This window comes from Ischnura elegans, chromosome 5, assembly GCF_921293095.1.
Source record: "Ischnura elegans chromosome 5, ioIscEleg1.1, whole genome shotgun sequence".
Taxonomy (NCBI): domain Eukaryota; kingdom Metazoa; phylum Arthropoda; class Insecta; order Odonata; family Coenagrionidae; genus Ischnura; species Ischnura elegans.
Window position 1 is genome coordinate 37,628,898 of NC_060250.1, and position 26,970 is coordinate 37,655,867.

Sequence of the window (26,970 nt, forward strand, 5' to 3'; positions counted from 1 at the left end):
AACTGATTGCAATGAAATGAAAAGCAATTTATCTTCAATTAAAGGTACTCAACCAGTTATGGTAGCTTTACATGGCGCAATTTAAGAAATCTCCCAACTCTGCCTGCCAGGGACCCTTGCCCTCACAATAAGGCCAATTCATTTTCATTCAGTCAATAAATTCAATTCCATTCCACCTACTTCACCCTCATACATAACATTATTTACTCGGACATTTTTTTTTAATTTCCTTCTCACTCCATGCAGACCCTCGTCTCCTCTAGAAATTTCCTCTTCTCACCCACAATGTCTAGTACATACTTCCTTCTTCCTTTTCCCCTGTGTCAAAACCTTCTTCATTCTCCTCCATACCCATTTTTCAAAAGTCTCCTGTCTTTACTCAACCTCTTTTCTCAGTATTCATATTTTCACGCCACAGATCATTACATGGACTCCTGAACAGACTCAACACTAGCCCTTTCTTTACACTCGAACACAACGACCCTCTCATTAGCTCTTTCTCATTCTGATATTCATCCTAGGCTAAAAAAATTCTCTTGTTGATATCTTAAACACTGAGTTCAACTTCCTACAATGAGCTGCACAGATAGTTAACTGCCTCACATGCTTTAGTTTGGACCCATCTAAGTTTAATTTTAAGTCACAGCATCCTTGCTCAATACCCTTCACAAAATCACTTAACTTGGATTTCTAATGATTAATCTTCATGCATTCATTCCTTGCTATGCTTACCTCAGCACCAACCAGTACCCTCTCAGTATTTTTTTCTGTCTGGCTGAAAAACCCTTGATCACCCCTGAATCGCACTGACTTAAATATAAACCCTTCCACTTTCGCTATTGTAACTCATCTCATGCTTCCCTCACCTTTTCCTCTGCAAACAGATTAAACAGCCAGGGTGATAGTGATGGCTTTTTTGTCTCACACATCAGCAAATACCTACCCACCCTGATTCTAATTTGGGCCATCTAACCTAACTACAGAATATAAATGAGTCACTTATCCCTCCATTCTACACCTATTTTCTTACAAATGCTCATTGACGATATCCGGTGTGCTCTCCTGAATGTCTACACAATATCAAAACAGCAAGCATACACATCCTGGTTATATTATAGGGTCCACTTTACTAGTTTCCTTACATTACAGGCATTGTATCTCAAGTTGACTTTCACTTCCTGAATACGAACTGATCTTCACCAAAACAATTCTTAGTGGTATCTCCATTTATCCACTAATAATTATCAGTATAACTTTTGCAGCATGTGATATTAGGCTAAGAGTGCAGTATTCACTTAATTAAACACCTTTCTTCTTTGTTGGTACCAGAATTTGAGCAGCCTCCACCAACACCTCATCAATCCTAAAGAAGAATTTGAAAAGCCTCATCTCAGATTTAACTACCTTCAGAATTTCATATCTGAGCTTCAGAAGAATTTATGGAAGGAATGTTGTCCATGCCCACCTTGAAACACTTTCTCTATTTCCATGCTAAAAATTCCCGGTCCAAGATCATCCTAATCCACCACACGTCACTACCCTCTGCCATACACACAGATCTTCCATTTATTCAATCCATGAATTCTGAACCTCTTTCAAAGCTCATACCATCCTTCCATTCCTGGCCATAATATGCGGCAAGGCTTGCCCTCTTTTGCCTCCAAATCATGACTTTACCTAGGAAAATGTAATATATCTATTCCTTCTGAAACTTCTCCATTTCCTCGCATTACCTTATCCACCCAGTCATCCCAATGACACCACGGGTTTTTCCCTATCCTCTCCCTGGAGGCGTCGTCGGGCTCTCATCATGGCAGCGCCTCCTATCCTTATTTCCTTCCCTGTCCTCCCCCTTCTGAGGGGTGAGGGTGAAAAGCAAAGGCTAAAGGCCGTTTTACTTGGGACTCGGAATTGCGCAGGTTAGGAGCTGAATTTATACCTAAATTGGCGTGGAATTGCGCGAATGCATGAACGAAATTAGAACAGGGGCTATTTTGCCATCTCATATCCACACATTCTCGCATTTGTTCTAGCAATTCACCGCTTTACACAACGCAATTTTGACTGTGCCTTTGTACACACGTCAGATTGTGCAAGTATGTACCCCGTGTAAAACGGCCTTTATAGACCCGGCCCTAAGGAGAATAACCCTGCGAGCCCATACTGGGTCCTGGTTCCACCTGCCTTTTCCACCAAGATACCCATGCTTTCTCAGTTTCCTGCCATAACCTTCCATTCATTTCCTTTTATATCCTCTAGCCTTCCTTGGTGCCCACTCCATTCCATTTATTTTACCTCTAAATTCTCTTCATCGTTTCCTTTGTGATCAAGTTTCGTTGTCCTCCCACTCTCCACAGATTTAATTTACTTTGCTGCTTTTACAGCTCCTGTTTCACTCTCTCACACTCTTCCTCTACATTTCCTTCCATATTGACGTCATTATTCTCCAATAAATTCCACATTGCAGCATTAATGTCTACTTTTTGTCTATTCTAACTTCTTCATATTTTCCATTTTCTTGCACATTGCAGATAATCTCAGCAAAGAATTGCCAACCTTAGCTTCTGCCTTGAGCAAAATTTGTATTTGCCTAGTCTGGCTGCATTAATTTCTAGGCTTGCATGATTCTGCTCCATGTTTTCAGGAATGATATGATTGACTGAGTTTGCTACATCCAATCTGTGTTTTTCACCTAACACCATCACATGGATTACCTTTCACCTTGCTCCAACCTTTTGGCCTATCTGTGACAGATGCCCATACCAGAAGTAACTCAAGATTACTTTAGCCAGTCCAGCAGTAGGGGTCAATTGATTAGCAACACTTTCCATCAGAATAAGGTTCTCATCCAAGGGAAAGGAGAATAAGCATACAGAATACCAAAACAATTAAGATAAGTCTTGAATAATAATTACAAAATCATCCACATCCCAAGGTTTTTTCTGCTATCCAGAAGCCGAGACGGAGGACTTTTTTAAATATTATTATTATTATTATTATTACTATAAAAAAATTCCTCGGTCTCAGCTTACGGAAAATAGGAACTACTTAGGGAGGAGGGTGATTAAGCCTGAGTATTCCAACGATCTCAACTTCTCCAGCTGCTAAATTCTTATTAATGATAGTGAGAGTTCCATGGAAATAATGGAAAAGTGTTTCATCCTGGGCCAAATGCTACGTGAGTCAACTACTGAACCCAAAGGTCTCTCAATAGCTTTCAGCAAATGTATGACCCGCACAAGATTCAAAAAAAGAATGAGACCCAATGCAACGCATATCTGACAGCATTAAAGTTTTTTAAGCTCTAATTGATTGACACAAAGCTATATAGCTACAACAAGGCTATTAATATTCAATATAGTCCAAACAACATAATTTCCGGAAGAAACAAGTGTAGCATGAACACATTCAAACAAGATGATACAGACTGGAAATTTCACGCAACGTAAACTGCATATTTCATATTACTCCCCCTTCGCTTTGAATGCAATGACGTCACATGCAAGATCGGACATGTTCGTCCCTTGCTCCTTCACCTGTAGCCTTGTTGTATAAAAGACAAAGGGACCACACTCCTTCCCCTCTACCTCTCCTTCAGCCCTCTTTACATACAAACACTTCCGACCTCTTCAATCCGTCATTTAGTCCAAAAATATACACACTCATTTGAATTTTTCAAAACCGTAGGTTTTAATACCAACATAAATTTCAGTTGCAATAATTCTCATGATAGCATCTGATGATGATTTCTGAAAAATCAGACCCTCACCATAAAGGAAATTACTCCGCAAGACAAATGTTGACTATCAATCAGCTATTGTCATTCAAAACTACGCATTTCCCTAAGTTTGATACTCCATTACTATTTTCAGTATTCAAATGCTGCAGGTTGCCCACTCGTAGCAGTAAATTTAAAGCGTCCTCCAGAACGAAAAACTTAGCGCTATCTTTTACATGTTCACCTCTGAGGTAATGACACGACAGCACAATGCTTAGGAGTAAGAAACGCAAACAGGAGGATCGTAAAAATACAGAACTACTTGGGAGAAACTCCTCCCCTGCCTACCACTTGTTTTTGACCTAGGGCTTCAGATGACTGACTTGCACTGAAAACCAAGGCCACTCAGTTCCCCTTGGAATTGCGACCGGGGAATGAGGGAAAGGGGGGTGTTGATTAGACTTACAAGATTTCGCCTGCAATTTCTGGGAGAAAAGGTACGTCTCTTACAAGCGTTATACAGTGAGTGGGAAATTAAATAATAACTATTTTCCTCTTTTATCTAATAACTATCAAAGTGTTTCTGATCACATAGCGACTACAATAGATAGACTATATTAGGTAGGATACTTTCTTTCTCAAGTTAAATTTTAGAGTTATTTGTCACATACAAGTATATTTTGCTTTTCTTCTACTTATCCCATGCCGCATTATGTCAGCAAACTACAGTAAAACCTCTATGTAGCGAACCTCTTTATAACATAAACCTCCATACTTCATACTACCCCTACAGTCTCGTCAGATTTACATGTAAATTTATAGGCAAACCTCCATGTACTGAACCTCTTTATCTCGTAAATCCTCCACTTATCACTCCAAGGAGACACCCCCAAGACAGCCTTACTACCTCCGAAAATCGTACCAAGACAACTAAAGACCATTAATGCAGCCACGATTATGTACATGGAATGACAATTTCAGCGATAAATGTTTCCCCCTACTTTTTTTTCTTACACACCTTTGTATATGTTGTAATTTTCACGTTAATCATTAGTTGTGGCCATTTCGTTCCACATGAGAGCAAACCTAACAGCAAATAAGAAAAAAAGGTATCCGACTATCCTAATTATTTTAAGTGACTGTGGAATTAAGAGATATCACATTGTTTACTCTCGAAACATGATAAAAATCATGCGATTGCCCTCACTTTCTGTAATCATTAAACTGTAAATATATGTTCACTAATGCATGCATGTTTATTTAAACGCATAAATATAATGGTTTAAAAGACAGTAGTGCCTTTCATTTACGAAGGATATGAAAAAATGGTGCCTATCACTGAAACCTCTCTAGTGAACCTCCATTCATCAATTTGCCCAAATTTAGGTCCCCTCCATAACGATATAAAGAGGTTATACTGTAATTTCTTTCAAAATGCAAACACGCTTTATTTGTATTCAGCTGTTAACAACAGAGTAATAAATATCCACTCTGGGGCACGTGTGACACAAAAATGGAAGTAACAAGGGAATGTGCCCCTATCAGTCCATGCTCTCATTGTTAAGTCGCATGAAAAATGGATATTAGGATATCATGACATTATTAAGCATTCAAGTAATGAACTCAGGAATACATCTAAAAAACCGACTAGCATATACAAGCAAATACTTTCTGGAGAGAAATGAAAGTTCTAAAAGATTTGCGATCACTTCAATCACATATTTGATAGTGTAAAATATTAAAAGTGATGATTAATACAACTTTTTAAAAATGGGTACAATATACACACCTGAATAAACAGAACTTCACAAAGTTACACAAGCATTAGTAAAATGACAAACCCCTCTACAGTTTTTACCTTGCATTTCTGCCGAAACAGTCTCCTAAGAAACATCTGATAATTGGAGATGGATATACAGCCCTGAGCCGATGGCACGCAGCCTGCCAATAGACGGACCATCAGCTCTTGCAGCAAAGAACTTCCACTGTCTTCTGCTCCGTCCGTGAGCAGTGCTTCTTCCAACTCCTACAATGAAATGGCAAAACTCTCAAACAAATCACAAAAAATATTACACAAAATGATGTACTTGAGGTCAAAACAAACAGTTCAAATAATTAAAATCAAGTAATAGCCAGGTAAAAGTGTTCATAGAATAACAAGTTCAGTTCCCTCTCGGTAAATTTGTACATTTCGAAAATTTAATTACTATTTGTCAAATTTAGGAAGCTGATATTCCACGCGAACGGGAGAAAACATCCAATAGTACTTCTAAATAATGTAAAAAGTTCAGGCAAAATACTTTACCTCGATATCGAAATCAAGAAGGTTGAAAGCTGCCCGAAATAAGGAGCAGAAATGAGCAATACTTGGAACCTCCCACCATGACTGTATATCTGAAATAAACAAACAAAAAATATGAAATGCGACACCCAATCCTCAAGTTACTTGCAGCGACAGTTGAGTTTTAGTTATCGTAAAAAGGTTATTACATACACTAATTTAATAATCATTCGCATAAGTATTTCATTGCAGATGTGAGTGGATATAACGTGCAAGACCCTCATAATGCTAGTTTAAATGCGACCTTAATACGCAACTTAAGGCTTAATTCATAAAGCTCCAAGAATATACAAACCGTCCATTTGGAGAACCCGTCTTTTAAACGAAATTGGCAGCTCTTGGTACGGAAAAACATCAAATTTCTTCTTATGTTTGGCTCATTTGAATCAGCGGAAGTCCATTAAATCCGGGTTCTAGAAACAAATGACGTACAATCATCAACATTTATGTCAAAATAACTACTTCAGAAAAAATGTAATGTATTAAGCACTACAAAAGTTAGAACCTTTACACTCTAACCTCATAATACAGCAAGTTGCCGATGGTAAACAAATAAGTTTGTTTTCATCTTACCAAAAGCGTCACTGACTAGAAATCTTGTTGTACACAATTTACTGACAACATATAAGTAAAATGGGATGCTTATAATGCGCTTCAACAGATTTCCTCGCAAAATAATACCAAATACGACACAATATCTCGTATAACTCCCCGTAGGCACCTTGCTGTGACTTCTACCAATTACGACTCCGGCGTTACCGCCATTACCAACCAATATTGAAACATGCCAACTTCTTCGAATGACCTTCTATTTTCTAAAACTAAAATTTCTTTCGGAAATTTTTAATTTTTAGGAATGCAATAGGTATACTATTCCCACATTTCAAAGCAGAACGACTTTTCATTAAGTGCTCAATTCTCAGTTCCTGTGTAGGCCGCGATCAAGGATCATGGCAGTGATGGAATTATGCATAGTTGAACCATTAATGTTCATTTTTGGACTGAGTCGAACTATTTTATTGAAATATTTAGAGAAAAACATAAATCTTTGAAATAATTCAAAAACAGAAGTATTTTTTTCGTGTATTTAGTGAAGAAGGAGAGCGATCTTGACGTTCTCTTGACCGGATGTGACAAAAGTAATCGTGAGTCAACTAGTTATTTGGTCCGTCAGTTGTGTGAATATATTCTTGTTATGTGGAATTTAATTTAAATTATTTATTTATGCGAGCGTTTACTTAATTATACGTTGTCGTAACACGACTCTTCACTTGCTTTCGCATATGATTAGAAACGCACATCATAAGGTTATTCCCGTGTTCCAGTAGTTATTTTCTACAGTAGAACTGTCTCGCAATGTTTAGATAAAAATTTATATTTGTTGTAAGTGCAGTAGTATCATCACCCGCAGGCATTTTATTGGTGGTTGGTTAGGTTTTACATATGAATCCGACTTTGTCTGAGTGTGAATATTTTATTCGAGCTGAGCTAGATCGTGACGAATGTGATCAGACTTCCTTAATTGTCATTTGAGGGTTGCAGGATGTTTGCAATGTTACAGGAGATATCGGCCATTGGTAAACTTACTTTATGATTTTATTATTTGATTCACACCTTGCGATATGTAATATCTGAATTTTAGGTATTAAATGGCATTTTTAATCATGTTTTCACGATGACCTAGGTTGATCCATTTGTGGAAACTAAACAAATTATTTTTTCTGCGACATGGAAGCCGGTTCAAAAGTAGACATGAAAACTGATGAAGTGTTGGAGTTCATAGTGGGGACAAGGTGGGACATTCCCAAAAAGCGGCAGTTAATTCAAGATCTAAGCAAAAATCAGCAGCTGGATGCGACCGATCGCTACAGGGTGTTATTTCTCGCTGTGCAGTGGCTAGCCTCGATCCCGAAAGGAGCAAACATTGTTGTTCCTTTAGGGGCCGAAGTGATTAAAGCGTTCGGATGTGGTCACCCCGAGCTGTTGTCTCTCTTGGTGAAAAAGAAACTGTTCAATGCCCTTTGGGCTATGGATCAGACTACCTATGTGGATGGTGATTTCGATCGGCAGGTGAGAAATTATTATTTAATATATTATTATATGCTTTACAAGGGTTCTTTTTTCACAATAGTTCGTTATTAAATGCAAGGTGGTTGTGGTGAAACAGTAATGACTATAAGTTTTGGATGGAAAGCATTCCACTACTGCTGTGAAAGTTTTCTCAAATCTGTAATTCCCCCCCAAAAAATGTAAACATTCATTGATGAAAGAGTAGATTCGTTCAATGTATGTACTGATTTATATCGTGTATTGTTTCATTTTCCTCTTCGACAACAGTACATAGTACTTATGACAAAATGCTAAATGAATAGTATTCAGACTTAGTGTTCTAGAATTAAAGGTGAAACCCCACTTAACATCCACTTCCATGTGAATTGTAAGTAAATACGCAGTAGATGAAAATTTGTTTGGGATACTGGGTACATTGTCCCTGCTATGACAATGGTTTATTCAAACCGAACCGTGGTTTCTCCTCTTCATCTGTAGTTCCCTTTCGTCTGTCTATAATATTCAATAGTCCTTAAAAAATATGTCAATACTTCCCGAGTGCATTGTTTATAAATTCCTTTGAAAAATGTGTTGCAACAGGTTAAATAAGAAATCTTAAGGTAGTGAGGTAATAGTTGTTTCACTGAAAAAAACTATTCCCTAAGTTCATATTTGATTGATGTTTTTTTAGATATACTTTTAGCAAAAAGGCTAAGTAAATATTTTATTATTTAATGTTGCATAGCCCAGGTTTCTGTGATATTCAAGCCTCTATAGCTTTACACCCTCTCAAAAGTTTAGCCTCTCATGCTTAGTGAGTACAGTTATCCAGTCAAAATCCTGCAGATAATATATATAGAAATTCCTGACCCTAATTGATTGTGACTAAGGCAGATGCCAAAACCTTAAAGTTCTCCTGATACTTTTTTCTTGTGTATTTATATATATTCAATGGATCAACAAATTCCCTTTGTAATAATGTATCAAGTTTGTATGGATCTTCGGTAAAATGGCTGTCAATATCTTGGTTAAAATATGTTCAGTTGTGATCTATTATTGTAACGTTCACTTATGGTAGTGTCAGAGTTAGGAATTCACTCAAATCAGAGCAGCACTGCTCTGAAGGACCGATCATTATCGACTGATGTATACCGGCATTCATATGACATCATGTCAACCCCCTACTCACAGCTACCTAGGTGCTTTGCACAGTATGTATGGCAATACCTTGTATTTTCCCCCACCCATTGCTCAGCAAATTTGTCTCCTGCCAGCAGCAACTCATTCTCCAGTTTACAGAGGCAGGGAGCACGGGAGGGTGAGGAAGGTTGCCAAAGTTATCAAGCTGTGAAATGTTTCATAAGTGACGCATGGCCAGTGATCATCATATTAGGGAGGGAGAGGCATTCCACTGTAAACAAACCGCCATGGTGTTTGTTAAAATAAATAAATTAAAATTAACAATCGTAGTGAGAAAGCAATAATGGTAGTGAGGGATGCAGAAAGAAAAACTAACATTGTCGTGTATTGAGAGAGCTAAGAAATAGACATGTTCTTAAAAGATCAGGAGAAAAAGCTAACATAGTGGTATATTGAGAGAGCTAAAAGAGACATGTTCTGAAAAGATCGGCAGAAAGAAGAAAAGGACGCAAAGAAAAAGGAGGCGCCTACGAGAGAGAAAGATCGTGGAGGAAGAGATACGGCAGAACTCAAGTCAGTTCGTATAAATCTTTCGCCTTTTACCAAAGATTTCTGTGGCGGGCATTCAGTTGTATGTATAGACAATTTTGGATTGTGCCCATTGGGACAGAAAGGGAAATTACGTAATATATTTGTATAATATCAGATTGTAAATTGGGCCCAATTAGTCTTCTTTACGACATTTTGATTATAATTTGTAAAAAATTATTTTGGTGCATGTTATTTCTTAATTAAGTGTATTTCTGTACCCCAGGGTAATGTGAAATAAGAAGTGGAAGGTGAGTTTCGCTACACCACCATACTTAAAGTGTCTTACATCTGGCGTTATCAGTGCTATAGTTTTACTGCCACCTATGTAATCTATGGAATATTGTAGGGTTTTTTTTCTTCTCCATATAAAAATAATTCCTTTCCATAGAAACATTAAATGATGGTTGCTAATAGTGGCCCATGCAGCTGTAATGGATTGGGCTTTCCCTATCCTAATCCCTATTTGGAGGCATCGTCGGGATCTCATTGCAGTGGTGCCTCCTATCCTTATTTTCCTTCCTCTGTCCTTCCCTCCTGAGGTGTGTGGGTAAAAAGTCTTGGACTAACAGACCCGGCCCTCAGGAGTGTAACCCCGCAAGCCCGCCCTGGGTCCTCATGTCCGCTGACACCTATGTATTTTCTGCTACACTAACCAGGGGATGTATTCTACAAAATATTAATTTTCGTTTTGGCATTTTTAATTGTTGTTATCTTCTTCCTAATTAAGGGTCAGATGGAAGAAGGGACTTTGTAGTATCAATCTTTCCTAATAATAATAAAATGTTAACAATAAAAACATAGCATTAGTATTAATTATTCAATGTTTCAATTTGGTTTTAATTTTACAAGTGGTAAAAATCTTGTGCATACGTGCATATAAGTGAATGTTTGCCTTATGAAATTAATGGTAGTGGTTGTTACTTTGTGGGATGCCATTATAGCAGGAAGTAAGATAAATTTGAAAATTCCAATTTAAAATATAAAAACTCTGTAGGAGTCCGCATGTTTTACTCTTCTGCAGCAGCATCAGGACCAAACACATATTCAACTGTCAGACCTCTTGTAGTCATACTGGTATTGAGTGAGGAAGGGAGTTAGGGGTGCAAAGTCAGGGAAAGGTTTGGAATTTTGGCTGAGTGGGGAGTGTGAAGCAGAGGGGAGAGAAAGGATAGGATTAATTTACCATTGTTGGAACGGTTTGTGTTCGAAAATCTGCAAAAGGTCGAGGAGTAAGGAACAGAAGGGAATAATGTGGTAATCATTAGTAATGACTGGATCAATTTTGACAGCCAATACAAGATATATTTTTTCCTAAGTGTCCATCCTGGTTTTTATCTTCTCCTTATGTGTTAACTTCATCATGAATTCTGATGTCCTTCTGCAAGGAGTTGAGCTGCAAACTGTGATTTCCATTCCTCCTTATCATATTCCCTCTAATGGTCTGCTGCGTGAACTTTCAGGCAATAATGAAGAAGCGGGAGTGATTTCCACAAATTTTATATTACCTGTGGTACCTGATGATGCTGTAAGCAGAACCGGTTGTAAAATAGATATAAAATTTGTGGAAATTGCTCCTGCTTCTTCATTACGTTCCATTTCCCCTCCATCTTGCTTGAAACCTCAGCTTATAACTTTCAGGCTTCTTACAGTGGCCAAAATAGCATGCTTCTCAGTCACTGTACTTAAGTTTGTAAATTCTGCTTTGATCCTTTATATTTACTGGGTTTTTCACTTTGGAGAGGAGGTGTTATTGATTTAAATTGTAGCTAAAGGCTAGCTTAATACCAAGGTGTGTAAAGTATTTTTAGGGAGTAATTCCTTGGTATATAATTTGCCACCATTGATGAGCTTCCACAGGATTTATTGAATATGTTTGTTTCAAGGCTGCATCCCTTTGCTTTTTGGCAATCATCTGTTGGCTGCTATGGGGCAATTAGATTCTGAGATGGGGGGGAGAGTCAGGGTTTGTTGGAGGGGAGATGTTGAAGCTATAGCAGGGGATGGGGGCAGGAGAAAATTATGTATTTAATTAGTTGCACGATTTGGTTGGGAAGAAAAAAGTTTATGCTGCGGAAGTGGGGCAATAGTGGGGAGGGCTGTATCTCTAAGTCATTTCTCCCAATTTCCCAAATCCTGAATTGCGGTTTCATCAGTTTTCTGTTGAAATAGTCATTACCTTAAGTATATGAAAAGTAAGGGCATCACACACAGAAGGCTACCCATGTCCTCTAACTTTTCATAGGAATAAAAGGGACCAATATATATCCCCTCTATCTTCTCTTATATTTGACCTATCATAATATTTGGGAAAGCTCAATATTAATATTGTTATTATTATTATTGATGGTGATACTATTATTAGAGGTAAATTATCTTATAATCACTGAAGTAATGAAGAGGACTTCACTTTTTTTATTTTGTTTAGGAATTTTGGCTAATGTCAGGGAATTTCAATCTGTAGCCACCCTGTGTGAAGATTCCTCCCCCCTCCCTCGGACAATCATGTATACAGCTGTTATAAGGGATGCTATCATTGTGAGCATTTGTAGAAAATTATCCAGAAACCTGTTCTTGCCTTAGGTAGAAACGATCTGTTAGTGAAAATTATCTCTTCGTCTGCTGAAATGCCTGAGAATAAAACTGGGCAACTGGGTTCAAGTGTGATTCACAACCGCAAGTCTCCTCATCCATTTCTGCAAAAAAAATTATCACTATTTAACACGGAGCAAGACGCACTTTTTATACTTCTCCCACAGTTGAATATGCAGGTCATCTCCCTAACTCCTTTCTTGTCAACCTTTTTGAACCTGAAATGGGCCAAGTTAGAGTCTGAAGCTGACTGAGGTCCACAGTAGAAGGGGTCCAACTGAAGGGCTTTAAGGAAACCCTACTTAAAAGAGTTTGTGGGCTAAGAGGAAATCTCACACTCATCAGTTACAAGGAAATCCATTTTCTTGAAATATCCATAATCTATGTCCATTGACTTAACATTTACAGAAGGTACTTAGGGACGGAGTGACTTTGTATGCATTCTTGTGTACAGGTGTATATCAATATCAAAAAAAGAAATTTAATCATAATCTGCAGCCTGGTGTAGACATTGGCTTCAATTGTTCCTTGTTTTCTCATTCCATTCTCCTTACCTTTGGGCCTCCCATATATCATGTGGTCTTATCCTCCATGTTGTACCCTGACCCGATCCATCTTGCAACTAAAAGTTTGTTTTTGGCTTTTCTTAATCATCATTATTTCTCCATGACTGCCGTAATTCCAAAGGGAGATATGAGCCTCCTCCTTTCTAAAATAGTATGTAACTATATTCATCCTAATTTCCCTCTATCCTTCTCTATTTATGCTATGAATTATCCATTTGTTTTTCTTTCCACATTTCCTGCAAATTGATTCATCATATTTGGAAGAAGCACAGGTCTCATCCCTTTCACTGTATACTTTTTCTTCTATTAACTATTCTAAGCTTCTATTAACTTTTTTAATACTATGTAGCAAAACTCCACAGTCAAGTGGAAATCTGCTGCTTGGAGCTGTAAATGCTCTGAAATTGATTAAAATCCTTAAATTCCATGTGATTTGATTAACCAAGAAATTGAAATTCTTTCAGGCACAATCATTTGATTGTCAGATTCGTTTTTAGATTGCAATATCATGTACTCTCTTGTATCAAGTTAGGCATTGACCCAATTTCATTTGGTTTGGAATCGAATTTGATTTTAAAAGTTTGATTCTTCATTTTAGTGATTTTCAATTTGCTTTGAAATATATGTTACAGTTTTTTTAAACTATTGTTTCCAATGGAAGTCAGATTTTTGTTTAGTTTGATTGAAATAAAAATTCCTGTTTCACCCAGCATGACTTCTAATTTCTCCTGCATGATTGTGTTCCTATGGGTTTTTTGCCTCAGCATTTGATGACAGAATATGATTGGCTCCATTAATGATAAATGTGTAATTTAGCAGTGTATTTTTCTTCGAATGAATCCTGTAATTTAGTAATAATTCCTTTGAATGAGTTTTTTGCTGTAGTTGTGTCAGTGATCTGGGAGGCTTCTATAAAATTTAATATCTTGTTAACATTTTTCCAGGTCGAAATAATTAGTGTTACTCATTGGGTACTTAGCCAACTTGTTGATGAAGACGATGCTGCAGCAAGTGAGCTGCGCATGCAAGTCAGATCTCAGATGGCTACATTCCTTGCACGGTGCACTCCTTGTCGCCTTGGTCCTGCATTGGCTGTCGCAAGACTTATTAAACAACACCCTGGCTGCTTGTTTTCAAGAAATGATGTTGGAAAGAGTTAGTATTAATATTCTTTTAGTTTTAATAGCCCATAAAGTATTTAGAATAGTATCTTTTACTAGCCAATGCAAAATGTGGATGGCAGTGGCACCAGGCTGCTCTTAATGAAGGGCACCTATCAGACTATGGCTGAACACCCAATGCAATGGACGAACTACCATACTAAAAAAAAACTACTGCTGTACTTCGCCTTCTAAAATACATTCATGTTGAGATCGGGCAGTCTCTGGAACAATCTCAGCCACCACCATTGTTTGAACCCCAGCCCACGGGTTCGAAAGCTTACACATCAAATCAATATCCTCTGAATCCATTTTGATTCTACTATCCTGTAAATGTGATAGGTCCATTAAGCAGCCAGAAAATTTTGCTGAATTTCTGTTGGAGCAAACTCTGAATTTATTATTCATATTAAAATACTTCCAATCAATCTGAAAATGCAAAAGTGAAGTAACTTTTATTTGATTTACTTCTTCCTAAAATTGAATGAGCTGTCTGTTAGATGTTAGTCTTCATATTGAAGTAACGGAATTTTGTAACACATGGGAGGGCCTCTCTCAAAATCTGAAATTGTAAATTTGTGCACAATAAGTAATGAAACTAAATTATTTTGGCATGAAAAAGCCAAAAGTTTCAGAGGCTTGTTGTTTATTCAATCTGAGGGAATTGCATTGTGTGATGTGAGGGATTAAAAATTTAGGTCCGTCATTGTTTATGGCAATTTTAATGTATTATATTATTTCAGGGTTCCCACTCAACCGTGAAAACCTTAAAACCGTGAATTAGCCGTGAATTTCCTCTACCGTGAAAAAACCGGGAAATAGCCGTGAATTTCGTCTTAAAACCTTAAAAATCTCTAAATCTTGATAATAATACCTTCCCAGAAATTTTCATCTTCGTTCGTAGCTAGCGCACTTCTATTCATTGTGGCGAGCATCGTCGCATGCGGCCGCATGGGTCAGAAAAGCGTGGGAACGAATGTTGCCTGAAGAAAAAAACATCTTTCCCCAGCGCAGGCCTTTTCTCTCCCCCTCCTGAAATATGACACCACTTCTCATCAGCTTGTTTACTTTCACCAAATGGCTTGGTTTCCCCTCCCTCGGTCACTGCTTAGTCCCCCTTCCACCCAATTAGCCTTCCCACTGGCTGCAGCGACCACTTTCGATACTAAATCTAGATGGCCATTGTGTCGAAAAATTTGAACGTTTATTCAACACCCTCAATCCTATGACTGGAAGACCGCTAGCCTTGACAACCTGCCATGCGCTGTGGACACTACGCTCCCTGCGTTTGAACCGGGTGACAGCGAGCTTTCGGCGTGACGTTACTAATTCTCGCGCATTGCGGCCCTGAAAACGAGAGAAGATTTCCGCTTATGGCAACACAGCATTACACGATTGTCGCATGCGTCGACCTGGAACTTGCCAGTTTTACGTCGCAACCGGAAAGTTTGTGTGGAGTTATTTACTGTCGGTGGTGATCCAGTTCCTCCGCTTTGTGCTATCTAAGGTAATGCTGTTTGTTTGTGTCGTTAAAGCCTCAATGCCGTCGCGATATAAACTGCTACATAGTCTCACGAATACAAGGATCAAGAACTTTGCTATTTCCTTGATCCTTGTATTCGTGATATTATGGATTTCCACCAAGTTACGCCCTCTACGATTAATTATGCTACATAGTCGTTCCATTTTTCCCAGAGCAACGGTAAGAAGGGAACATAATTTGCCTCTGATTAGAGAGATCGATTCAGTTTTGGTTTCAGAGTATTACGATAGCAGAGAAAAGAAGTCATTACACTGCCGCTTTCAAAAGAAAGTTATACGGTGGAACCTCGATCTATCGTTCCCGCATTGATCGTTCGCCGTTTCTGGTCCCAAATAAAGTTCCTTATAGACAATTTAATTTTTTCCCGCATCTATCGTTCCCCGAAGTATCGTTTCTCGCATTGATCGTTTGAAGATCGCGGTTTCGACGCAGAATTTTCCCGCATCCATCGTTTGACGAAAATGAGACGAAATAAATACAATGTGTCATTTATGGGTAATAACGACAAGCACGTAGTTGGAATCCTCCCCAAGAGATGGAACTACCATTGGGAGAAGCTCAGTGCCGTGGGAAAGTAACATTAGCGCATTTCCCAAGAACCTTTATCCCCCTCCATTCACCATTCGCCTCCCCCCTTCTGAAGCTTTCCTCTTCTTCAAAATAAAAACAGGTCCCAACTCGCGCAGGGATCTTATTACGAAGACCTTAGCTTCGAAAAAAATATCGAGTTACACGAGAACAATAGAAACGTGTTTCGCGCTCCCCCCTCTTCTCACCAACTGACCTTTTTCAGCCTAACTGCTTCGAAGTTCCCAGTTTATGGAGGTCAACTGCTGCATGAATCACCTATTAGCCCAAAAGGTGTCTAACAATGATATTCAGTAATTGCTATTATGCTTTTATTAGATTGAAATGTTAGTAATTTGCACGTTAAAAAAACGAGACCACACATGACGTATTTTAAGCAAGGAAATAGATGGAAAAATACGATGGTGATTTTTGGCGAAACGCGATATCCTCGTAGCTGAGCTTACGGCAGTTAATTCGGCATTTTGTTCCGAAAACATCATACCAGGTTGTTATCAGTTATCAATTTACGAGCTATACTACTACTAGTAGTCTCACTTGTCAGAGTTACTGACGAAGGGATATCTTCTCAGGATTTTTGTTTCTCCCTACTAACAATCCGAATTCATCTGATCATCTGGCGCTACGCTAATTAGAAAAGAATGGGCATCTTTAGGGTAAAAAATTTCATGGCGCAGTCATATGGTCACGCCTCGCCCTCTGCAGTGTGCTCTGCGTACCCCCGTACGCGATAGCATCAGTTCCGAACTTCACCTCGTAAGAGTGGTTCCCTACTTTCCGGGGTGGCTGGACTTCGAACCACTGAGTGTTTTCCATGTGGGTTTAATAAAGTCATTTTCACTAGTTTAATTTTAGTCGTCTTCCGACCATGGCCCCTCCGAAGAAACTATTGAGAACTTTAAGAGATGGACTGAAAATAATTGAACATGAAGAAAAGAATCCGGGCTAGATGCGCGTGAATATTGCAGAGCGCCTTGGGTTGTCCGCTAGCACATGACGGTAGGGGTGGGGGTAGAGTGAGCTACCTGGAGAAAACAAGTAGAGATATGAAGGTGAAGATCCAGATGGGCGTACCGCTGACGATTAACGCAACATTGTTCACGCTTTACACACTACCTCAATAGGGTAGTTTCCTTCATCAAAGAAAACGAAAGGCATTGATTGCGATTCGTTACCCACCATTAGTGTATTCATAATACACAAATTATTTGGTTTTTGAAATACCGGTTTAGACGAATGGCAAGGGTCAAATTTTATCCTCATTTGAAAAAGGCCAGATTGGCGCCCATGCGATTCCACTCCACGTGACGTCACAGGGACCTAGTTTCTACACGAGAGGATAGGAGTTATACATCGTCTGAGGTTACCAATGCATGCATGAGGCACAGAGCTCAGGGAAACATGTCTTAATAATCACCTATTAAAACTGGCTAAGGTCGGAAAGTTTTCTTCGTTTGATAAGGTATTAATAAACCTTTTTTAAGCCAAGCGCTACCATTCAGCAAGGTACTCAGCTATCCGCTAGCATCCTGCGTCCTATCAGCGCTCAGAGCCTCGATCAAGGTCACTTCACATGGAGAGAGGGGGGACCAGAAATGCGTCGCACGCACTTTCCTACTTACGCGTCGCGTTTTTGCGCGCTTGAAATTTTTCACTTTTCATTTAATCGCGAAAAATAGATATCGTCATTTAAAAATCTAAAAGCGCGAAATACATACTCCAGGAGTAATAATCTTTCGATTTAGGCAATAAAAAAATAATAAGAAACCACCCTATTGTATTTTATTTTTTTTTTATTTTTTCCTAAACCACCGAATACAGCTCACATTGACCATTTTAGATCGGGGTATTCAACAAATTTTAACAATCAAACGTACACGAACATCCATGCCCTGGATAGGGGAAACTACCCAGGCGGGACTCGAACCCACGACCTCTTGCTTAGCAGGCGAGGACTTTACCCCGCCGCCACCGCGGCCGGCGATATAATTAATTTAAATTTATTAAAAATATATTCATTAGACAGGAACAATTCAAGTAATTGACTATTTTTGGCCTTCGTGATCCATCTCACAACCAGTCACTGCACCGGCGAATGCGGTTGTTTTAGGCACAACATGCACATTGCTCTCGTGAATACGTGTACTGGAAATGGTGTTTGATGGATAAGAATTTTTACATCTGACTGAAATCCATAATAGCAGTGTAAATGCCGAGTGGAGAGGAAACATTCAGAATTTTGAAAGATATATGGGTCGAATCAACAATATGACGTATGTGTCTTGATAAAGTACTACTATTCCTGTTATTATCTAAAATATTGTTTTGAAACCTTTAATGAATTTCTTAATCACTCGCCAAAATCCTGCGTTTCCTGGGACATAGGCAATCTAGAAAAAAAAATTAAGCATTGATCGTTTTTCCGCATTCATTTTATAATCGTATCGTTATTAATAAAGAAAAATTGTCCCCTAGTGGAGTTCCAAAAAAGGAGGGTAGTCTTAGAATCGTGTTCGTCTTAGATTCGTGGTAATACGGTGTATGAAATTGTTTTTCGATTTATTATGTTCTATTAACAATTTTCAGAAAATATTTTCCGCTGAATAAGAAAGATTCAATTTATTATATTCTATAAACAATTTAAATAAAATATTTTCCGCTAAATAAGAAATATTTGAGTGGGGGAAATTCGGTTTCTGTGCAGTAATAACAACGTGTGCAAAAAACAATCTCTCAGCGAGGAATTAAAAAAGGACCTCGAGTGTCCGGACGGAAGAAGGTCCGAAACCGGGTATTCGGCGTCCGGGCAAGAGGGCGGTTGGGCTGGTCCTTTAGTCGGCCCTGAATTTTGCAAACGATAGATCACGTCATAACAGATATCACTTTTCATTGCGGGCGTTAACATTCACGGCGTTTTTCGCGTACGTTAATTTTCTGTTGATATACGGCCAGTGATTTTCTTATTGTTGGCTTATTAACGGACCGTGAATTTAGCAAAATTGAGACCGTGAAAACCTTAAAAAAACCGTGAAAACGTGAAAAATAACCGTGAAAACCTGGAAAAAGCCGTGAATTTCATTGTTCAGGTAGAGTGGGAACCCTGTATTTACAGTCGATTATCTGTGAGTACACAGATTATTGAAAACTTATTATTATGGAAAACTGCTTTTTGCATTATATGTGTAAATTCTCATTATAATGTATAAAGAAGTCAGCAGGGCTATTCAGTAACTGTTTACGCGGTCGCGAAGACGAAAGATTTCGTGGCGGGATCGCGAAAATCACATTGTTGCTATTCTGTAAGCCATTTCGAACATTCCGCCGCGTAAGTTTCGTGCTTCAGTTTACGCGACGAGAGTTGTCAACGAAAACTCAGTTTCCGCCGCGTAAACAGCAGACCGCGGTAGACGACGGGGCCACATGCTGTTAATATATGTCATGTATTTGCTTTGCCATGTAAACAGCGGTGTTCATTGTAGTTGTGGACGTAATTTCATTTCGTGCAAGTAATATTTTTGCATATTTAACTGTTAATTTCATGAATTTTAAATTATTCTTGTCTTGTATATGCTTCTCATATTCTCTTTTCGGAATACATACCTATTGGAGTTGGAGGTGTTGTTATCTGTCATTGAGGAAATGTTTTATATTTTTCATATTTATCGTTATCGCCCGCTTAATTGCATATCTCAATACTACTCTTATTTATTTCCAACCGTTGATCAAAGTGAATACTTAAGTTGAAAATGTGTCGTCGCATCTTGTTTTTAAGCCGTGTTTACAAGACATTTTCCCGTCGTCTGTTTCACTATGAGTGTAGATGATGTATGAGCGTAGATATTTTAAATGCTTTGTTCCTCTTGTCCCCGGGACGGTTACAAAGTTAGGAAGATATTTGCTGGTTAAGAGGAAACGTCTGTGTTCCATTCATGAATTTGCAGCTGCGAGTCACCTTTGTGGTGTTAGTCAGTGTTTTCCCACTTCGGAATGCAGTGTTACTCTATGAATATGTACTAGTGTATATGCAAAAGGAGTATGTAGCGGGATTCAAGAACTTAGGATAAAGTACAAATGCTAATAATAATAATAATAATAATAATAATGTTTATTTGTCCAGAGATCTAGAAGTACAAGGGGTGCACTGGATATAGGACACGTCAAGATAAAAATATATATACAATAAATACAAATATACAATGATGCAGGATACATCAAAATTTGTTTAAGAATTCATCTACAGAATAATACATTCTTAATTTCAAATATTTAAGTAGGTTGGTCTTAAAAGTAGTGACACTTGATGGTGCCTTAAGTTCAGGTGGCAATTTATTGTATAGTTGAAGGCCCATACAATTTGGACCAGCGCTGGTATTCTTGGTGCGCACATACGAAACATGCAGATGGTCAATTTGCCTCGTGGAATGATGGTGGACATCACGGTTCTTAATGTAATGAAATAGATTTCTTTTTGTGTAAGCAAGTAAATGAAAAATATACACACATGGTAGTGGTAATATGTCCAGTTTCTTGAACAAGGGACGACAAGGTGAATCATAGGGGGCATTGCACATCAGCCTTATAATTCGCTTCTGAATTTTAAAGATTTCAGTAGAATGGGGAGAGGAACCCCAAAACAGGATACTGAAAATAATGTGCAAGTAAAATTCACTATAGTAAATGGACAATAAGACATCATTATTTACCGTGTTCCTGATGCTTCTTATGAGAAAGCATGTTGAACTGAGCTTGCTGCGCAATTTGCTGATGTGCTCTACCCATGTCATATTTTTGTGCAGGATAACTCCGAGGAACTTTGAACTGGAAATTTGTGGGAGTTGTTTCCCCTCTACAACAATTGGTATTGCTTCGGATTCTTTATTTTTGTTACAAAAATGAATAAGGCCAGACTTTTCAAGGTTCAATTTAAGAAAATTATTTTGACACCATTCATATAGGAGTTTAGTGGCAGTGACTGCTGTAAGGGACAAGCTATTCAATGATGGGGCAGATACAATAACATTAGTATCGTCAGCATAGAGTATAGGTTTGACACCTGTGACAGATTTAAGAGTACCTGGTAGATCATTTATATACAGCAAAAACAGAACAGGACCCAAGACAGAGCCCTGTGGCACACCTAGTAGGACTTCTTTACCAGGAGAGATAAACTGAGTGCCATTTTTGTATAATACAACATGTTGGTGACGTCCACTCAGATACGATTCAATCCACTTATAAGGAGTACCTCGTATACCATAAAAACCCAGTTTTAGTAGGAGTAGTTGGTGATTGACAAGATCAAAGGCTTTAGAAAAGTCAAAGAAAAGACCCAGAGTCTCCATTCTTTTGTCCAGATTTGAAAGTATGTGGGTCACCACTTCATAGGTGGCTGTGGATGTGGATTTAGATTTTCTGAACCCATTCTGAGAAGGGGACAAGAGACTAAATGACTCAAGGTATGATACCAGACGGTTGTAAAAGACCTTCTCAAAAATTTTACTGAGCTGGTTTAACAAGGAAATCGGACGGTATGAATTCATATCCTGTTTGCTTCCTTTGCCTTTGTAGAGAGGAACAACTTTGGCAGTCTTCAGAGAGTCAGGGAAAACTCCCAGCCTTAAAGATTCATTAAGGGTGTTCTATCCTAATTCAAAAATCCAAATTCAACCGTCGCCGGATTTTAGTTGCGAAGTCGGCCGCTACGGCCAGTGGAATGGGAAGCCTCCTTGGGTGGAATGGGAGGAGTCGCTGATTGAAGGAAAAAAAAGGAAAGGAGGAGGGGTCGAGCTTCGCTCCGACCGAAAAAAACACCCGACGCTGTATCAAGTTTCACTGCGGAGGGGCGATATTGAGAATAGTCAGGATTCGGAGGTTGATTTTTGCTCTCTGGCGGCATTAGTCCCACTTCAGCCACTCGGTTGCCGTTTCTTGGAAGAATCCAAATACGCACGCTCTCGACGAGGCTGGGAAGTGCGGCCGGCTTCTATGAAGAAAGGCGATTACTTGCATTGCTCTCTCCTTATTCGACTCTCCTGGAAGGGGAGAGCTGGTCAACGTTCATATCACAAAATTGTTAAGTGCTATTCAAAAAATCGTAAAAGTCAATTACGCTAACCGAAATGCGCGTACTTCGTGAAACTTTTTTTTAAGTACAACTTTACATTTTTACGTTATTCCTCAGTATGAATGAAATAGTAATCACCCACGTCCATTTGAAAACGTGTATTCAATACAGTTACTTTCCGAAACATGATTATTCAGTAATCATAGCGCTGCAGGGAGAACACTAATGAGACAAATGACAAATAATGAATGAACGAAAATTGATTTTCTATCATCTTTCATATTTATTGATTTATATGGTAGGAACATCATAAATTGCATATTGCATCAGACATCACATACATCTTTAATAAGGCCAATAACCCTGAATAGATCGCATCGGGTCATATTGACTTTTTCTTCGATGTTTTTTTAATAAAATGATGCCGTTCGAACTGGAGTTTTTCTGGTCTCTAATTTCTTGTAATTCTAACTCTAAGTAACGTTTAATATTCAAAGTGTTCCCTAGTTTTGCTGCAACCGAAGTTTTGACCCGATGCGACCGAAAGTGTTACAATTTATTCTCGCTTCCGATCCATCGTGAAGACGATTAAAATTCATTCGCTCGCATTTGGCTTGATGAAATCGCCGATGACTCATCTTCCTGGAATACACCCATGTGCAAAAAGTGTGTGTGATGAATCATCAGCATTTCGCCTCTTTTTGCGCAGAATTATTAGTTATAATTGTGAAAATCACAAATCTCTACTTTAATTCTGTTTCTGGAAATTATGCAAGAGATCGTGATACTAGGCAGTTGAGTGAAGATGATTAACTAGCTCTTATTAGTCCCCTTTTTCTCTCAGGTGCGTATAAAATTTCCCGTGTTGATATTAGGGAGATTTGGAGCAAAGAAGTCTATCAAATTTTTTCCCGTACACTGGGCTATCGGATTTTTTTTCTACGGTGCATTAGATTTTATAACCTTAGCACTAGACTACAAAGTAAGAAAATTGACTAGTAAGCCGCAGTTACTGAGTTCATTAATAAAATATCAAAAAAAAAATTGAATTTACAAATACACCATCAGAGTACATCACGATCCTTGACCAACTTATACCATTTCGAGGCCGATGTCCTGTAACGCAGTATCTATCCAAAAGCAAAAGATATATGGTATTGAAGTCATTGCTGTGGTGGATGCTAGGAAAATTTACCTAAAAATTGAAATTTATATGGGCACGTAGCCAGATGCCCTTTCAAAGAATCCAATTCACCTCATGAAATTGCCAAACGCTTAGCAGAGCACATTGAATGCAGAGGAAGAAATATTACCAGTAACAATTGGTGTACCAGCATGCCTTTAACAGTAGAACTTTATCAAAAAAAGATTGGCTACAGTAAGGACGATGAGTAAGAACAAAGCTGACGTTCCTCCTGAATTTCCCCCAAGAAAAAATAGAACCTTACATCATAGGCGAGGGGCAGGGGGGGCAGCTGCCCCCCCTCCAGAGGCAAAAATCGCAAAAGTCTTTCATCAAAATCAGTACTGATTTGAAACGAAAGTATTCAACAAATTTTCTTTAAACCCACGAAAAATGATATGCATTAGTAGGTATAAGATATGTAAGTAAAATAAAAATATTTTTTCTAGGAAATGATATCATAATCTAATAATGTGCTGTTATAATTTTCTTAAAATATTTGTTTCATTCACCTTTTCCATGCTAAAATGTCACAACTTGGCTTGCGCCCCCTTCTAGACTATGGCTTGCCCCCCCTAGTTATGACCCTGGGTATGCCCTTGTCTTACATCCTTCCCTTTTTGGCTTTACTCCCGATATTTCCGCATTGTAATACCTACGTTTCAATAAAATCCGTATAGTACTTACTTCTGCCATTATCCATGACGCAAGTATTACTGCCTCAAGTGGTAACAAAATGCTTCCTGACATTATATCATTTTACAAAACTATGAAGGGGGTGTGGATTCAAATGATCAGCTTTGCTCAAATTATAATTCTTTCGAATTCACATGTAAAATGACCTCCTAAATCCGAATATGAACTCTGTTTTTCTCCATCACCCACCATTTTTGGGGGAACTCCCCCCCTCCAATTTTTACCACTTTTCGGTCATTTGGAGAAATTAAAAGGATTATTTTAGCATTTAAATTTTTCCTAGGGGTTTTGAGGGGTGCAAAATTCTGAAAAAATAATATTAATGGTAAAGATGTAGATTTGAGGGAAATTAGTCTCCGTAAATTGTGTAATAACGCATTCAAATGACCAATTTTGCTATTTTTCGTAAATTTTCACGTATTTTAAAACATTTCCAGCTTCTATTTCACATCATCCTCCCCGAAATATAATAATACATTACAGCAAGAAACAGCAGTATTAATAAAAATATTTTGCTGTATAGCATAGCAACAATAATTAAAATATGTAGCAATAGCTCGGAAGATTCACTTTACTACTCTGGCCCTCGCAGTGCCTCTCCCGCTAAGGATTGGACGGCAATTCTCTTGATTTCGCAGCTAAAAAAAAAGAAATGTAATACTTTCTAGTTCCATGCAGAATATAAAACTGAGATTTTATATTTTCATTGGATTAAAAAAGATGATTTTTAAAGTGTTTTTTTTAGTCATTAACGGAAACTAATCCCCCTAAATGTACATCCTTACCATTAATTATCATGTTTTAGAACTTTTATACTCTCAAAAGCCAAATAAGAAATATAAATTCTAAAATAATCCTTTTCATTCCTCCAAATTATTGCAAAATTGATGAAAATTATAGGGGGACCTTCCCCCAAAAAATGGTGGGTGATGGAGGAAAACGGATGTCATATTCGGATTCAGGTGGTCATTTTATATAAGAATCAGCAGGAATGGTACCAGGGCTCGAGAAAAAATTATTTTTTCCGTCCAGTGTTACAGTATCGGCCGAAGAACGAAAATGTGTCCCTTTCCATGGGATATTGTCTCCCTTTTCCGACGCAAAGCGACTGATACCCTTCCCGTATTATGTTTAATTTCTTTGCGATTTCCCTCCACCTGTTGCAGTAGTTGCACAATAAATGATTTATGCACTCTACTACGGTATCAACTGCCCAGTACTGGGCAGTTGATACCGTAGGGTGGTACTTCAATCAATTTCTTCGTAACGCTGCTGTCGCCATCACCTACGAATGAAATGATAGTATTATAGTATCTTCCGGAACAATAACACTGAATTATTCCGTGCCTTATATTATCGTAACAATTATCCAATGATATTTTAATTCGCGCATCTTTATACCTGTTTCGAACCCTTCGACTAATATGTCAGCTTCCATTGCTGTCGAGGATTTGCTCCAATTTTTGTAGCATTGCTCTTTCACCTCCGATTTTGTATCGCTACTTCTCGCACAAATACAGCAGTATCTGTTCCTCACTTCAATAAACAAGACCTTCTGAGTTCGAAAGCCGACAATACGGGCCTGTGAAATGAGAGAGAATTTTAATTTTAATGCTATCAAAATGTAGTTTAAAATAAAAAAAATTACATCCAATATTGTCCTACAGAAGAATCTCTCTCTTATTCCAATAGTAGATATTAATGCCAATGTGTTGTGTTGACTGCTACATTTGGGCAATAGTAAAAGTTGTTGGACTAGTGTGCTTCTTAATATTTCTGCTCTTCTAGGTACCGAGGGATTATAGGTTTGAGATCATAATTATTAGTCAACAATCCTAAGATTGATTTGACGCAGGTCTCCATTCGTCTCTCCTACCCGCTAGCCTCTTTATAGCGACATATGTCTTCCCTTTTGCATCCTTTATAACCTGTCCAATGTAACTCATTCGGGAGCGTCCCTTGCCATTCTTCCCTTTCACTTGTCCTTCTATGAATGTTTTCATCAGGCTATCAGGTCTCATAATGTGGACAAGTAAGTTGTCCCGTCTTCTGCTTAAGGTTTTTAGAAGTCTTATTTTTTATCCCACTTTTTTTGCACTCATTCATTATTTACACGTTCGATCAATTTTATATTCATCATTCTTCGGTAGCAACACATTTCGAATGCTTCCACTCTTTGACTTCTCTGCTGCTATCAACGTCTAAGCCTCACTTCCTTAGAGAATCATACTCCATATGTAGCATATGATGAATTGTTTCCTTACTTCTATGCTTGTATTCTCAGATGTAAGAAGATTCATCTTTTTGTAGTAAGCCCTCTTCGCCAGCGCTATTCTACTATTTCTTTCTTGCTTCTTCCATCGTTGGTAATTCGGCTTCCCTGGTAAGAAAACGCTTTCACCTCTTCTAACTTTTGATTTCTTAGCTTAATGTTTGTCCTAGCCTCCTCTCTTTTGCTCCATACTAATATCTTAGTCTTCCTTTTGTTGATTTTCAACTGATATCTGGCCATATTCCTTTATATATTTGTCAAAGTCTTCTTAAAATTCTTCTCTGTCTCGGCTATGACTGCTATGTCGTCAGCGAATCGTAGCATACTATTTTCTCTCCGTTAATATTGACACCCAAAGCCTTCTCCTTACAATCACCTAAAATTATAAGGTTTTCTTCACCTCTTACCTGTTTGATTACTGCTGTGATATCTTCATAGACGTCTTTAACTTCTTCATCCTAGTAGTCCGT

General features: G+C 38.2%; 2 protein-coding genes and 1 pseudogene across 3 annotated transcripts in view; 2 read left to right on the forward strand and 1 right to left on the reverse strand.

Moving 5' to 3' along the window:
- Window positions 1-6,814, reverse strand: part of LOC124159668 — a 36,464-nt gene extending 29,650 nt beyond the window's left edge. Inside the window, exons 1-4 of the mRNA XM_046535575.1 lie at window positions 6,579-6,814; window positions 6,355-6,472; window positions 6,024-6,112; window positions 5,577-5,744 (exon numbers count right to left, since the gene is read on the reverse strand). Of these exons, the coding sequence (XP_046391531.1) occupies window positions 5,577-5,744; window positions 6,024-6,112; window positions 6,355-6,361 (264 nt within the window). The 5' untranslated portion in view covers window positions 6,362-6,472; window positions 6,579-6,814. The remainder of the gene's footprint in view (window positions 1-5,576; window positions 5,745-6,023; window positions 6,113-6,354; window positions 6,473-6,578) is intronic.
- A 414-nt stretch (window positions 6,815-7,228) lies between these two features.
- LOC124158739 (ubiquitin carboxyl-terminal hydrolase 35-like) overlaps window positions 7,229-26,970 on the forward strand; it is a 43,267-nt gene continuing 23,525 nt past the window's right edge. The window contains exons 1-3 of one of the 2 annotated variants that reach the window (XM_046534008.1): window positions 7,229-7,636; window positions 7,744-8,129; window positions 13,939-14,149. In XM_046534008.1, the coding sequence (XP_046389964.1) occupies window positions 7,788-8,129; window positions 13,939-14,149 (553 nt within the window). In that variant the 5' untranslated portion in view covers window positions 7,229-7,636; window positions 7,744-7,787. The remainder of the gene's footprint in view (window positions 7,637-7,743; window positions 8,130-13,938; window positions 14,150-26,970) is intronic. The other variant, XM_046534007.1, reaches the window with a different exon arrangement.
- Window positions 9,807-9,918, forward strand: LOC124159904 (annotated as a pseudogene).